Below are 16,749 nucleotides of genomic sequence, written 5' to 3' on the forward strand. Positions count from 1 at the left end.
GGAGGTGGAGCGATGGGAAGAATGGATCAGTCTGGCTGCCTTATTTATGAGAGATTATAGAGGAGCAACGAAGTGCAAAAGGAGGCCAGAAAGAAGGGAGTTGCAGGTGGGAGATCATAAGGGCATTAGTTAGGAGTTTGGTGGTGTCTGGAGTGATAAAGGGGAGAACCTTGGAGATGTTACCGAGGTGGAAGTTGCAGGAATGGGTGATATTTTGGGTGTGGAGTGCAAGGAAAGGGCAAAGTCCAGGGTGACACCCAAACAGCGTGCTTGGGATGGTAGGGTGGTAGGTCGTGTTATCAATTGTGACATAAATGTCCAAGGGTGATAGTACTGCACAGGGTGGAAAATCAGCTCTGTTTTGTTCAGGTTTAAACTTCAGGAATCTTGCAGACATCCAGGAAGAATAGTTGAGAGGCAGAAGTCCTTGGTTTCATCCAACATGCCTATAAAGCACTAGCTTCTCTGCAGCTCCATTAACTCCTCTGGACTATTGTAACATACTACTTTGTAGACTACCAACTAACAGACTGGCACCGCTCCAATCTGTACTGAACTTGGCTGCTCGTCTCATTCATCTTTCTTCTTGCTCTTCCTTTGTTGCTTCTCTCTGTCATGCTCTTCATTGGATACCTAACCCTAACTTGCAAAGCTCTCCACAATCTCTCTCCCTTGTACATCTCCTCACTAGTTTACCAATACCAACCCAATCCCAATCTCAGATTAGAGATGGCCCGAATCTCCGATTTTCGGTTCGCGAACCTACCGCGAAAGTTTGGTTCGTGTGAACTTTCGCGAACCGAAATAGACTTCAATGGGGAGGCGAACTTTGAAAACTAGAAAAAACTATGCTGGCCACAAAAGTGATGGAAAAGATGTTTCAAGAGGTCTAGAACCTGTCAGGGGGGCATGGTAGAGTGGGATACATGCTAAAAGTCACGGGGGAAAAAAATCTGAATTTGACGCAAAGCAGCGTTTTAAGGGCAGAAATCACATTGAATGCTAAATTGCAGGCCTAAAGTGCTTTAAAACATCTTGCATGTGTATACATCAATCAGGGAGTGTAATTAAGAGTACTGCTTCACACTGACACACCAAACTCACTGTGTTACACACTCCAAACAGCTGTTTGTGTAGTGACGGCCGTGCTGGACTTGTGCGCACCATGGCGAGAGTGCAGGCCGTGGCAGTTTTCAAGCCCATATGGTCGCCGGGCTGTGGTAGCTCAATGATAGAACAACAGTGACTGTCCAGCTGATCAAATTTGGTCTGTCCACAATGAAGCAACAACCTTATTATCTTTGGTGTGCCCCCCCCCCCCCCTGAGACACTCATATAGCCGGCGGTCATTGCTTCATTGTGATACGCAAGCCCCTTCACCGCGGCAAAGTAATGATCACGAAGGGGAATGGGCACATGTACATGCCTTTTGTTTTGTTGTTGCAGCTGCAGTGCAGCCAGAAAAATTAGGCAGGCATGTACATGCACCAGAAAAATTAGTATAGCGGCCGCTGCTAGCAGCGGCCTTAAAAATTCAGGTATCCGCCTGGAGTCCTGGACCCTGTTGGTGGTGGCGGAGGCAGGCAAGCGGCCTGCAGGCAGAGATGCTGTGTGGCACTGGGAAGCAACTTATGCTGCATACACACTTGAGATAAAAGTCTCTGGAAAAGGCAAGATCACAGACCAATTTTACCCCCTTCCATGTAGTATGAGAGCCATACTCTACACAGTCTATTCTATGGAGCTGCACTCCACATCAGGTAAAATCTTTGCAAGATGCTGCACACAAAGATGCCCGTACACATTCAAAAGATCATTATCTGCAAAAGATCTGTTCCTGCAATAGATCCGTTCCTGCAAAATGCATTCACAGTCTATGAGATCTGCAGATCATCATACACACCTTGTTTAACAGACTTCATCTGCATATCTGGCAATCATCTGCAGATCTGAAAATCCATCCTGGTGGATCTGATCTGCAGATGATCTGCAGATGATTGCCTGTTAAACAAGGTGTGTATGATGATCTGCAGATCTCATAGACTATGAATGCATTTTGAAGGAATGGATCTATTGCAGGAAGAGATCTTTTGCAGATAATGATCTTTTGAATGTGTACAGCATCTGTGTGTGCAGCATCTTGCAAAGAATTTATCTGATGGGGAATGCAGCTCCATAGAATAGACTGTGTAGAGTATGGCTCTCATACTACATGGAATGGGGTAAAATTGGTCTGTGATCTTGCCTTTTCCAGAGACTTTTATCTCAAGTGTGTATGCAGCATTAGTCTTGGGGCAGGCAGCCAATCACACGACGTGCAGGCAGAGATGCTGTGTGTGGGGACTGACTTAGTCTTCGGGCAGGCAGTAGCCCTCCGGGATCCATGCCTCATTCATTTTGATAAAGGTCAGGTACTGAACACTTTTGTGACTTAGGCGACTTCTCTTCTCAGTGATAATGGCTATAATTCATAAAAGTGTGTTCGGTAAAGAAAATCCAGGCAGGAAAATACCGCATTCGGTATTTTAGACTTCTGTGTGCTCATTCATAAAAATGTGTACAGTTGCGATAGCACTGCAGTGATTTCCCAAACTAAGCTGGCGGTAGGCTGGCTCTAACACTGCCTGAGTTGATACATATTCTCCGTATTCCGCTCTCACTGCTGCTGGCTGGGAGGTCTGTCTCCATTAACTTAGCATGCTTATCGCCACATCCAAGGGAGCGGTATTCCCTGTCCTCATACCGCTTGCTCTAATCTTTATGAATTGACATTTAGTGACATGTGTTGAGATAATCACCGCACAAGGCGGTAATTTCCCGCACTGCTCATGAATTGTAGCTTTTCATGCGGAAACAGCTTTTATGAATGGAGATAAGTGCTCGGTAAATTCAGCTGTTTTCAGCATTTCTGCATGCGGGAATGCTTTATGAATGATAGCCTATGCCTCCAGCTGCACTGAAGGTACTTTCTGACAGGACTCTTGAGGCAGGGCAAGACAGAAGTTAGATGGCAAATTGTGACAGCTCTGGCCACAGGTCAAGCCTGCGCACCCAGGAGTCCAAGGGTTCATCGCTGCTCACAGTGTCTACATCCACACTTAAGGCCAGGTAGTCGGCTACTTGACGGTCCGGGCGTTGGTGGAGGGTGGATCCGGAAGCGCTAAGGCGAGGCGTTGGACTAAAGAATGTCAGCATGTCTGATATCACCATGAGATCGCTGGAGCGTCATGTCCTTGACTGTGTGGACATGTGAGAAGGATTACTGGCAGTGGTACCTTTATTGCGTTGTGCTGTGACATCACCCTTATACACATTGTAAAGAATACTTGCCAGCTTGTTCTGCATGTGCTGCATCCTTTCTGCCTTCAGGTGAGTTAGTAACATGTCCGCCACTTTGTGCCTATACTGAGGGTGTAGTAGCGTGGCCACCCAGTACAGGTCATTCCCCTTGAGTTATATACAGGTAGGCATATGCAGTGATTAGGTAGGTTCACTAAACACAACAGGTAGGTATATGCAGTGATGAGGTGGGTTCACTGAACACAACAGGTAGGTATATGCAGTGATGAAGTGGGTTCACTGAACACAACAGGTAGGTATATGCAGTGATGAGGAGGGTTCACTGAACACAACAGGTAGGTATATGCAGTGAAGAAGTGGGTTCACTGAACACAACAGGTAGGTGTATGCAGCGATGAGGTGGGTGCACTCAACACAACAGGTAGGTATATGCAGTGATGAGGTGGGTGCTCTCAACACAACAGGTAGGTATATGCAGTGATGAGGTGGGTGCACTCAACACAACAGGTAGGTATATGCAGTGATGAGGTGGGTTCACTGAACACAACAGGTAGGTATATGCAGTGATGAGGTGGGTTCACTGAACACAACAGGTAGGTATATGCAGTGATGAGGTGGGTTCACTGAACACAACAGGTAGGTATATGCAGTGATGAGGTGGGTTCACTGAACACAACAGGTAGGTATATGCAGTGATGAGGTGGGTTCACTGAACACAACAGGTAGGTATATGCAGTGATGAGGTGGGTGCACTGAACACAACAGGTAGGTATATGCAGTACTGGGTATTACAATGTGCACCTGTCACACACACACAGGTAGTCACTGAATTGCTGGGCCTGGCTGGCAGCGGCACACACACAGTATGAATTAGCAAGGCTGTCTATGCAACACAAGTGTCAGTGGGACACACAGAAAAAAAAAGATCACGAGAACAAGATTAGCTCTCAAAAGAGCTGTTGTGGGGTGCTATTTAACAAGAAGAATCAGCAAGGAGCAAGCTAACAAGCCTACAAGAGCCTAACTAATCTTTCCCTATGAGAGAGTCTGATGCAGCTGTCCCTTCTCTAATTAATGCAGGCACGCGACTGAGTGTAATGGCCGGCGGGGCCTGCCTTTGATAAGGGGAGGAGTGGCTCCAGGAGAGAGTGTAGCTCGATTGGCTACAATGTGCCTGCTGACTGTGATGTAGACGGTCAAAGTTGACCCTAATGGTGCACTATGGGGGCGAACCAAACTTCCGGAAAAGTTCGCCTTAGATGGCGAACGCGAACCACCGGAAGTTCGCCGGGAACCGTTTGGGCCATCTCTATCTCAGATTTGCACATTCTTTTGGCCTCCTGTAGAATTACCTTGTTGCATTCACAAGACTTCTCACATGCCTCTGGAATGCCCTTCTACAGCACATCCATCACTCTCCAACCTTTGATATCTTTAAAAACACCCTCAAAACTCACTTTTTTCCATAAAGCATATGCTCTACCTTACGCCATTCCCCCTTTGACCTAAGGCCATGGTTGCACTCCTAATAGATAGCTTAAAACACACTGCATCTAGGTATAAATATTGTATACCACCCCACCTCTTGCGACCCCCCACCTCCCCCGGATTCCTTTAGATTGTAAGCTCAAAGGGCAGGGCCCTCTTATCCTTGTTTGCCTTGGAATTTTTTATACATTTTATTCATCATGTTACTTTTATAACTGTAATGACCAATTCTGTATTTTGTACAAATTCTGTATATTGGTGTATACCATTGTCTGCATTTTGTACCCCATGTATGTTTCTTACTTTGTACAATGCCATGGAATATGTTGGCGCTTTATAAATCGATTAAAATGAATAAAATTTCACCATCCATTCTGGCAAAAAGATATGATGTGGCACTAGCAATGTACTGTACATGACACCATTATATAAAATACAACTAAATATCTTTTACAATCCTATACTATAATCTCCCTGTGTCGATGCGTCCAGCTGTCCCTGTGATTTGCCTACTGCGCATGTGCGCAGTAAGGACAGCTGGACGGGACCAGAGAGCGAGCAAGGTGGGCGGGTGCGCGCATGCGCACTGGCGGCGGCAGGAAAAAGACCTAGAGCCCGTTTTTAAACGAGCTTGGGTCTGCTAGTCCTTTATAAACGCCTCAGTATTTTAGGCAACAAAATAAAAATAAATACTTATTGAAGATTTTATAATCCCACCCATGCAGATACGAGAGGCAGCAATTTATCCTGATGCCAATTCTGTTAACACCTCTGTAAACCTTGTGAAGGAGTTCATCATCTTTGGATTTTCAGGTTTCCAGAATTTGAATCTTCTTCTTTTTTTCATTGTTCTGTTTATCTACCTTTTCACTGTCACAGGAAATGGCACCATATTTCTCCTCGTTACCCTGGACCCAAAACTCCAGACCCCCATGTATTTCTTTGTCAGCAACCTTTCGTTTTTGGACATAAGTTCCACCACTGTCACCATCCCCAAGATGCTCAGTAAGTTCTCAATGCACAATGACGTCATCTCAGTTATGGGCTGCTTCCTTCAGATGTACTTCTTTGTGGTTTGTAACTGTGTTGAGTGTTTCCTTTTAACTGCCATGGCTTATGATCGCTATGTTGCCATCTGTTCTCCTCTACATTACCAAACCATCATGGTCAGACAGTTGTATATAACTCTAGCTATCGTGTCATGGGTGTTAGGATTTGCAGCTCCATTTGTAACATTCATAATGGCTATGAGGTTACCGTACTGTGGATCAAACATCATTCACCAATATTACTGTGATTACCCACCAGTGCTTCTGTTGGCTTGCGCAGACACCTCACTCAACGTGGCAGTGGGTTCCTCTCTTAGCGCTTTTGTACTTCTGACATGCTTCTCACTAATTGTGGTGTCTTATACTAAGATCATAAAATCTGTCCTAAAAATAACATCTTCCACAGGGCGTAGAAAAACATTTTCCACCTGTGCTTCCCATTGCATAGTGGTCAACCTGTACTTCCTGCCTTTGTTTTTCATGTATGTTCGGCCAAAGCCTTCATACTCTGGTGATATTGACTCTTTGATGGCCATGTTTTATACATTATTCACACCCATGCTGAACCCTGTTGTGTATAGCCTACGGAACAAAGATATTAAGAACTCTTTAATAAAGCAAATACGTCGTACCTAGAATTTCTTTGAGACCCTAGTTACAGTTTGTATGGACAGTATTTTACAAAATTTGAAATAAAGGAAAAATCTACCAAGTAATGCTTTTTCTTAGGTTTACACGTGTTGTTTAAATGAATATAGGATGGGTGGGTGTATTTTAGATTCTGGAATGTGGAAAGAAGCAATGGCCTTTATTCAAATTCACTTTTTCTCCTGAGATTTCTCCTAGGTGATATTTTTCACTTTTTTTTGCCAACTTTTAGGTACTTTTTCAATTGTAAAATGCTGAAACTTTCTTTTAACCACTTGATGACCGCAGTGTTAAATCCCCCTAAAGACCAGGCCATTTTTCACAAATTGGTCCACTACAGCTTTAAGGACTCACTGCAGGGCCACACAACTCAGCACACAAGTTATTCCTCCCCCCTTTTCAGCCACCAACAAAGCTCTCTCTTGATGGGCACTGATTGGTGGTGCAGTGTGTTTTTTTTTACAAATATTGGTCTCATTTATTTTGTAATAAAAATACCTATTTTTTTAATTTAACTACATCCTCGCCCTCCCTTCCCCCACCAGCCAATCACTGTCATTGGCTGTCATAGGCTTCAGCCTATGACAGCCGACCACTCCTATGGTTGTCAGGGGGACAATACATTGTATCCTATGTAGCCTACAACGTACGCTAATAGGATTTTTGCTCAACGGGGACATCTTGTGGCCGCCTCTATGCGCGTCAATCAGCGCGTATCGCCGCCTCTCCCCCGCCCCTCTAAGTGAAGGAAGACAGAGGGGCGAGGGAGAGGCGGTGAGCCACACTGATTGACGTGCATAGAGGCCGAGCTGCACTGCCTCTATGCGGAAGGAGCCCGCCGTGCACATCTGTGAGTTTGGGGTGATCAAGGGGGTTTTCAGCCACGGGGATGCGTTTTAAGAGGGACTATTATGGTAATGAGGTTTTTAAAACAAAAATCTCATTTTAGGGAGACTTCAGAGTCTCTTTAATTGTATCAAGTGAGGAATGTGACACATTCTCTGATTGTGCAGACTCTCCTGAACACAGACAGCTGCTCAGAAAGCATTTCTGCCTTCAATACAAGATGAATAAAACCAGTTATGTATACAAAGCAAAAGCAGCTCTCAGAGCAAAAACAATGTACTTTGGGAACTTGTAATTTCTAAATGAATAATAATACTTATGCACAAAAGCAAATATGGTAACCGTATGACATGTTTTTATTGAATATTATGTCAGGGTTTTATCCTGCTTTAAAGTAAATAGAACAGACACATCTTGATGTTATGTAAATTTATTGTTTTTTGACCAACATTCATTTGACACGTAAACCAGAAGCCCAGTGGAACTGAGCAAATTCAAAACGTACATCAATTACACATCACCCTAAAGGCTCATACACTCGTGCAGCTTCACTGCCCAACTATCGTCCAAACTTGGTCTGTTGGACGATAGTTGGGCATGTGTATGCGTGACAATGACTAGACGGGTGACTGATGACAGGCAGTTTGCCTGGATCATATCTTGCAGTCTGTCGTTTGCTTGCGTGCGCAGTATGCAAATGAGTTGGTCGTTCAGTTGGTGAGCGGAAAATACAAGTCGTGCAATTGATTGATTGTGGTCGGTCAGGTTGTAGGGTTGGTTGTGTGGAGAAGTTGCACGTGTGTACGAACCTTAAGAGTTGTCGGATGTGCACAGCATCAGATATGAAGAAGAGAAGAGTCCCTGTTACATATAAAAGGCAAGAATATCAGCATTGTACGTATAATCGATAACCTTTCAGGCACACATCACACAAACCTGCTAGTCTGCCATCTGTGCCTAAAATAAGGTGCAATCAACCAAATTATCATTCATGAACAATCCAAGATCGAGCTTCCTATATAAACAAATTTGGTCTGGAGGAAAGAATGCTTGTTGGCCATAGCAACCGTACAGCTTCCAGCCTAGCACTGCAGGCTTGAAAATAAATGGAAGAAAGTGATTGGTTACTGTGGGCCACACACTTGCACAAACTTTAAAAACGTAGGACCAGTGTTTGTAGAATGCCGTTCGGTTGCTATGGGCAACATAAATGCTTTCACACTTAGAACTGTTCATATAAAATGCTAAAAGGTTTATATTCACTACAATCCTACCATTCATCATTAAAGTAATAAAAATAGAAAAAAAAACAGCAATGAAACCATAAAAACTAGGTTAGAACTTTATGTAAACATTCTTCAGTAAACGTGTTATTGTGTTCAGTACTCAGATATGTGTTCAAACAAATATAATTCACTATAAGTTAAATTAACCTCACTAAATGAACCTGAAGACTTTAGAATGTAAATCGTTAGTGAACTGTGTTAGAAGTCATGTACTCCAGTTAAACCACCAACAGAACCTTTTCTCTTCAAACTAACATTCAAATTGCAGCAGAGATGCCTTAGTGGCAGCGGTGCCGCCAGGGTTCAAGGCAAGCCAAGCCCCTGCTTGGGGTCTCCCTTTAGAGTTTGGCCTCTCCATGCTGGGCTGGCCTGTGCCCCCAGCCTTCCTCCTTTGTATTACCTTGTCCCTCTCCCTGGACTCCGTGGCCCCTTATGCAATAACTCACATGGCCCTGATCCAGCCCTGAACCTCACCGCTTTCCTGCCGGCCACTTGGTTTCCCGTCACCATGGTTACTTCCAGACGGCGCCTCTAAAGATGTCAGAGGCACCGGCCAGAAGCAACCATGGTGACTGGAGCTTCGGTCGGCAAGAGAGTGGCGAGGTTCGGCGCTGAATTGGTGCCATGTGAGTTACACAAAGGGGGACAAGAGGTGACACAGAGGGGGGCAAGAGACAGTGATATAAGGGGAACAGAGGAGACAAAAGTTAACACAGGGGGACAAGAGGTGACACAGGGGGACAAATTATGTGCAGTTTGTTTAGGGCCACAAAAACCTTAGCTGCGCCCCTTCTTAGTGGTTAGGATGCGTTGCCATGTAGGGGCTTATGTGTTGCCTTCATACTTGGCTCTTTGCACAGGTTTGTTACTGTAATGGTGTAGGTGAAGGGGCTATGAAAATTAGACTTTCCTCATGCGTGCGTACTTGTGCGGAAGGGGTGGGGCGTGGTAGAGAAAATGGCCTGGTTCCGGTTAGGGATGGTCAGTGAAACTAATTTATGCCAATTTGTGGAGATAAAGAAAAAATGCCATTTGATTGGTTGATTAGCAAGCTGCATAAATTTGAATCTGAATTATTTACACCTCATTGACCTTCCCTAGTTCCCGTCTCCTGCACACATCATACTTCTAATTTCCACACTTTCGGTACAACTTTGTAGTTCACAATGGTTATAGACTCTTTTGGGAATCTTTAGCCTATGGACTACTTGGACCAGTAGAGAGTGAAAACCCACTGACCTGTGGTATATACTCACTGCATAATATGAACCAGGATATGGAGATTTCAACTGCATGTGTACGGAGTGGAAACATCTTCTTAAAAATAACAGCATGCAAGCTTGAGGGTGGTGGGAGGGGAATAAGTGTGAAGGTTGACTGGACCTCTTGGCTAGTATTTAGAAAAAAATACTGTGGGCAGACCTGAAGCTCACACCTCCAGATTCTACTCACAGCGATTGAGAATGATCCAAGTTTTTTTATTCATGAGAGATTCCCATGCTTTATTTTGACAATAGAGAACTCACCTATCTATAGCTATACAAAGCAGCATCTTTGGTTAATCTTGCCCCAAGCTCATCCTCACCAGTTTCCCTTACTAATAATGAATATAAAAAAGTCAGTGAAGCAGCATTGCACCAATGGCTGCACAGCACTCACACTCCTCCTATGCGACCCTAGTTTTGTAGTGCAAATGATTCCCTTTAAATTTATTACAGAAGTTGTAGATAACTTAAACCCACAGCAGTTACGACCCACTGACATTCTGCTATAATGTTCATTAATATGGAACTCTGGGTATCCCCCCAAACTAGCCTACCCCAAAAACTCCCTCTGGTCCCGTCTTCACATCTTTCTTTGCCAGTCTGCCAGGTTCATGGTTACTAAGCAAAAAGCTTTTATCACGGTGGAGATACCACAATAATTAATTACAAGATGGCCAGCAGTCCCTCCCTTTCTGGCACTTGGCTTAATGGTGGAGCCGCCACCCACTTATCATAGTGGTGACTGGTAGGAGAAGGATAGATGGGCATTGCTGGATGGATGCACTTGCCACAGCCCTCACTGCCAGATCAGGTGACAGGAAGCCTGGAAACTGGGAGTGGAAAATACTTCCTGGGGAGCTGAAACCACTTTGAAAAACTACGCTCATGTACCTTAGACAGTCAAAAGTTTAAATGTAGATTTAGTGAAAGTTAAAGTGATCCGTTACTTAGTTGGGGCTTCTTCCAGGCCCGTAAAGTCCTCCTGGTCCCTTGCTGTCATTCCATGCTGCCCCACTCCCCAGGTGTCTCCATCCTTAATAATGGCAGTCCCCAGCCAGTGCGCCTCCTCGAACTCGCTCCGGCGGCCGGGAGGGCTCTGCGCATGCGCAGTAGCAATTTTAACTTGCTGCTTAAACCTACAACACTCCCGGTCACAGGAGCGTGATGGAGGAGGTGCACGGCACAGGGCTGCACATGCAGCGTTCAGAGGGGGACAGCGGAGGAATGTAGCAGTGTGAACTGATGGCGAGGGAGCAAGACTTCAGGGGGCAGGAAGAAGCTCCAGGTAAATAACTGGCTACTTTAAATTTCACTTCAAATTTCCTTTAAATACAAGACTACCAATTGGATTGTTTATCTCATCAATTTACATCCACTTCAGGTCCACTTTAATATTAACGCTATAGATTAGGAGACCTGTTCAGAATTTAGCTTAAAGGAGGAGGGGTGGCTTATTATGTCACTGTAATAGGTGAATAAGATGTTTCTGTCATCAGCCTCATAATATATACAGAATGGGGTAAGGCAGATAAAGCTGGTCATACATGGAGAGATTTTAATTACTGCTGGAAAACGTATACAGCACTATGGCTCAATACAGAAGCGTATAAACTCAGAACTAAACTTTTTAATAGTTACGGGATTCCAAACAGGACACACAGTTCTTAGATGCAGATGTTACCTGCAGCTGAGGCATCAGGTATAACTGTATTGACAGTAATGAATCACCAAGTCCCAGCAGTGACTGCCCCCTGGTGCTCAGGACTGCCCACACATCTGCTGTGCCTGATGGTCCTGGCTCTCATTCGCTATCACTAAGTTACGCACACAAAGTCTACTGATGTCCATCCAGCCAAATGGTAATGAATTGGCGCTCAGGGCAGGCCAAAGACAGAAGAGACGTGAGCAGGTTTGAGTACCAAAGGAACACTGCAGTGATGAAGATTATTCATTGCCAGTAGTGACTAATAACTGGTCCTTCAGCTGCAATCTTGGTACGGTTTAAAATGTTTGAAAGTCCAGGAAACCTTTAATAATAGACATTTCGTTGAGCTTTAAGCTATGACTTTGCTTTGTGGCAAAATTAAAAGGACATAGAGACATCCAGTTACTTTGGCCCTTCAGCCCTTGGTCACAGTGTGGGCTCAATAGCACCTAGAGTTCTATATTCAAGCTCTAGAGGCCTGTATGGCACCAATGCAGCTACTTACCCTGAAATACAGTCATGTCAAGCTATGTATAATCTCTAAAAACAATCAGAAAACACAGTGGCCTTCGGGTATGCAAAGAGGTTTCTGTATTGGCCACACCAACCAATCAAATTCTGGCAGTAGTTATCTCACCACAAGCATGAACATGAAATGAAGAACCTGATTGGTTGCTATGAGCAACAAAGGCCATTATGTTTTCAAACATTTTCATACATGACTATGGACCTCAAGAGCTTCTAGATGATGAGAATCTAATAATAGATATGTATCATTAACAGAAAGAATGTAAACTATAGTTTTACAGTACAGACATCTTCCATTTCTAAGTTTCAGAGGTCTGTTTCCCTTAGACATTCAAGCAACTCCAGAACCTCGCTCTACACAGGAGCAGCGGTGGCAATTCTAAAATATGCCACGTAATGACACAGTTTTCAGTCCATCTAGCCAAAATAGCCCAATTCAGTTTCATATTACAGTTGTAATATGTCCGATCATGGCCTTTTATAAGCTACAAGGGTATCCATGGATACACAAGGCACTTTGAGCACTGACTACACTTAACTGACTCTCATTTTAGCGACTCCAAACTCCAGGCTGACAATAGAGGAATCAACTTTAGAAGGCTCCTGGGAATATTCCACATAGCGGTTGTCTGCGGCAGTGCTGCCCTCTAAGGTGGGAATGGGCTCTTGCAGAGGATGGAGAACTTGTTCCTTGTAACAGGAAGATTCTTTGAGCTTGGGTGACTCTGTAGTAGGAGAGCTGATATACTCTGTGGTCGGGGAGCTGATATATTCTGGGGTCGGAGAGCTAATATACTCTGTTGTTGGAGAGCTGAGGAACTCCGTGGTCGGAGAGCTGATGGACTTTGCAGTCGGAGAGCTGATGCAGCTGTTTTCTGTGTATTCACCCTTCGTAAGATTGGTGAATTTCTGCAGAAAAAGAGAAGATTAAACCTTACAGATTATTAAGACAAGCAAAACAATGCTCCTAATGAGTCATGAGTATAAAATATACAGATCAGTGGATTGATTGGTGGTAGTCAACTAACCTACTGGCTGGGAGAAGGTCAGATTGAATCTGATTCTATTTCAGAAGAACTGCAGCTCACCTATTTGAATTTGTACACCAGACTTTCTCAACCAGGGTTCCTTGAGGTCTTTACAGGGGTTCTCTGGCATTTTCTCCTCCCATGACAGTGGTGAGCTGAGACAGTTTCAAGAGTACCTCTTTGGCTCCTCTGTATCCTTTTCACTTATCTGGCAGCAGACAAAAAGAAAAAAAAAGAGCACACTCAAATGTACAGAAGAGATATGTGGTCAGCCGGCTGATCACTTTGAGAAGTTGCTGGTATGCCTGTATGGGTGTTCCAGCAGTGGAGCTTTGTCCCTCTATGGGCATACCAGCAACTTCTCAAGGTTATTACTTGGCCAGCTGGCCACATATCTCTTCTGTACATTTGAGTGTGCTCTTTTTCCTTTTTGTCTGCTGCCAGATTTTCCCCACCACCTTTGAGTGGATCTACATAGCTGCACCATCAGCCCATCTACACAAATACACAACCTACTTTGATCGCTCCTTCTGAAATCCAACAGAAGTATACATGCTTTTGACCTCTTTTCACTTATTGCATGCATTCACCAAATGGTGGGGGTGAGTGAAGACAAATAGAATAAAAAGAAGCACTCAATTGGGGGTCAGAATATTAAGGAGAACATTCCTAAAGAGCACTAGTATGGAGAGACAGTATAATGAGGGGTATAATAGGGGGTAGCACAATAAAGAGCACTGTTATAGGGGATCACTAAAATTGTGGGAGCTATAATAAGAAACATTAATATGTACTACTTTAATAGGGGGCCCCGTGGGGAAGAAACCTGGAATGAGTGATAAATAACAAGACTTACAATAAACAGCCACACTGATTTTTAAAGATCATGCCTCCTGCATGGGTTTACTAAAGATCAGTCTAGTTTGACTAACATGCTCAGTTTTTATGAAGTGGTGAATTTACATCTAGATGCATGGAAAGCAATACACATAATGTAATTGGACTCTGCAAAAACTTTTGAAACTATTCTCTACAACAGTCTTATGCAAGAGCACCAGATCAACATTGCATCCGATGTCCACTAACGTCTAATGTAATATTATAGTAATCCGATAATAATCTGAACATTTGTGGAGAACTTTTCTCCTGTTGAAATCAAAGCGCTCAAGAGCTGCAGCCACTAGGACGTGCTCAAGAGGCCACCCTGCAGTGTTAAGGAGTCTTGCCTTGAACTCCTTACTGAAGGTACTGACCCTAGCCAGGATTCAAACCCTGGTCTCCCATATCAAAGGTGGTGACCCTAACCAGTACACTATCCAGCCACTTTACACCTTCCAGCTACTTTGAGGCTTTACACCATCCAGCCATATTGAGGGACTGCACAGCTGGTACCCAGGTAAATTATCAATCTGATATTGATTTACCTGATCTAAAGGTGGTCATTAATGATACAATCCCATTGACAATAGAAAATTTCCAATCAGTTATAAATAGATTGTAAACAATCGGTCATGCCCATTAATGGACAATTTAATGATTAATGGCAACCTTACAGGACCACTATCACGGAAAAACGTAAAATTTAAAATACATGTAAACACATACAAATAAGAAGTATCTTTTTTCCCCAGAGTAAAATTACTTTCCTCCTATGTTGCTGTCACTTAAAGTAGTTCATAGAAATCTGACGGAGTTTTTGACTAGTCCATCTCCTCAAGGGGGGAAATTCAGTCATTAATTTATTCTTTACAAAATCACTACCTAGGAAAAAAATTCTTTACAAAGATGCAGTCCACCTCCACCCACCTGTTTGTTCAATATTCTAGAAATTGGACTGAGCAATTGCCGCTCACTTTTGTACTTTTGAAAATAATGAAAACCCTGAGAATACCCCAGGAGGAGATGGGCTAATCCAAAACCTGTCAGTTATGTCAGAATTGTATTACTTACTTCAAGTGACAGCAACATAGGAGAAAAGTCATTTCAAGCATGTTATACTCAAGAAGAAATGTTCTTTTTATTTATGTTTTTATGTATATTAATTTACAATTTTTCGCGATAGTGGTCATTTAACCACTTCAGTACCAGCAGTCTATGCCCCCTTATGGACTAGAGACTGCTGGTATGGTAAACCGCCACCTCCCGACGAATCGCCGTACATACCCGCCACTCACGGCTCTGCCCCATCGCCGCAGGCCTCTCTCTCTGCCGTCTCTATGATGGCAGAGTGCTGACAGCCGGTCAGGAGCCACTTTTATTGGCTTCTGACGCGGTCTATCGATGGGAGCCATTGTGATTGGCTCTTCATGATCACTCGGTCAGGAGCCAATAAAAGCGGCTCCTGACCTGCTTACAGAGCTCTGCTGTCAGAGCGAGCGAATTGCGGCGGGTTCAGAGCGGCAGTATCAGCGGTAAAAGCGGGGATGCGTGATTCAACAGGACGTCATCCAATCAGAGCGGCAGCATCACCTGCTGGACGTACAGTAGATTCATACTGCGTCGGTCTGGAACCAGTTAAGCAGCATCTAATCATGTATGGTGGCCACAAGTCTCAACATAGGCTCAACTTCAATTCTCTGTTCTTTTAAAAAAAAAGTTTTATTAAGGTACAAAAACATGTCTAGCTTTAAAAATAGAAACTTACTTTATTGTGTGCAGAAAAAAATGAAACAAAGATATCAGACTGTCCATCAAATGATTACACAGTATGAAGACTCCTTACCAGCTGGAGCTGTTTCAATTCATTCTCCATAGCACAGTTTTCAGCACTGAATTTTACAAGTAAATTGGAGAGAGACTGCCGGGGATGCAGAGACAAGTCAAACTGGTTGTACATGTTCCTCCAAAACCTGCTCACAAAATGACAGAATTTAAGACAATGAACACTATATCCATCAAAAGGGAACACAGCACATTGGTTATAGGAGAGGGAAAGCGCTCACTTGAAGTTGAAATGGATGGTGTTCGGCTCCAGGACTGGCTGATTTTTTAGAGAGCTCTGATCAAACAGAGGATTCTGATATTTGCTCTGTTCTTTTAGAAGATGTGCCCACAACGAATGCGTCTTCTCCTTCAATCTAAGGGAAAATAACAAGGCTTCTAAATGATTTAAACCACCAATCACTGCCGACACTGGCGATGGATTATCACTGCAGTAGCAAAGAGGTTTGAACAAGCATGCAGAAGATCAGGCATTTTTGTCAACTTAGACAAAAATAACAATAATAATTGCTACTATATTTGTATAGGGATTTTCTCCTGTCAAAGTGCTTGCAAGGCAGCCACTAGAGCGCACTCAGTAGGCAGTAGCACTGTTAGTGAGTCTTGCCCAAAATCTCCTTACTAAATAGGTCCTGGATTACTGAATAGGAAGATCTGAGATTTGAACAAAAATCTCCTACGTCAGAGGCAGAGCCCTTGATCATTACACTATCAAGCCACTGGTAAGATTGGTTGCATGCTTGTTTCAGGTGTATGCATGCAGACACTACTCACCCAATAAGATAAGAAGGACTGCCAGGCAACTGGTATTGTTTTAAAGGAAATAAATATGGCAGCCATCATATACATCTCGCTTTAAGGGCCTTCCACACTGAGGCAGTGTGG

The 16,749-nt window shown here is 43.7% G+C and overlaps 2 protein-coding genes across 3 annotated transcripts in view; one reads left to right on the forward strand and one right to left on the reverse strand.

The window, feature by feature from the left end:
- The window catches only part of LOC137544809 (olfactory receptor 6N2-like), a 30,406-nt gene extending 23,933 nt beyond the window's left edge, over positions 1–6,473 (forward strand). Inside the window, exon 3 of the mRNA XM_068265896.1 lies at positions 5,668–6,473. Within this exon, the coding sequence (XP_068121997.1) occupies positions 5,668–6,473 (806 nt within the window). The remainder of the gene's footprint in view (positions 1–5,667) is intronic.
- A 1,272-nt stretch (positions 6,474–7,745) lies between these two features.
- Positions 7,746–16,749, reverse strand: part of MTMR6 (myotubularin related protein 6) — a 53,125-nt gene continuing 44,121 nt past the window's right edge. For both annotated transcript variants that reach the window (XM_068266968.1, XM_068266969.1), the window contains exons 12-14: positions 16,086–16,220; positions 15,866–15,992; positions 7,746–13,024 (exon numbers count right to left, since the gene is read on the reverse strand). In XM_068266968.1, coding sequence (XP_068123069.1) covers positions 12,650–13,024; positions 15,866–15,992; positions 16,086–16,220 — 637 coding nt within the window. In that variant the 3' untranslated portion in view covers positions 7,746–12,649. The remainder of the gene's footprint in view (positions 13,025–15,865; positions 15,993–16,085; positions 16,221–16,749) is intronic.

The sequence above is a fragment of the Hyperolius riggenbachi genome, chromosome 2 (genome assembly GCF_040937935.1).
Source record: "Hyperolius riggenbachi isolate aHypRig1 chromosome 2, aHypRig1.pri, whole genome shotgun sequence".
NCBI classification, from domain to species: domain Eukaryota; kingdom Metazoa; phylum Chordata; class Amphibia; order Anura; family Hyperoliidae; genus Hyperolius; species Hyperolius riggenbachi.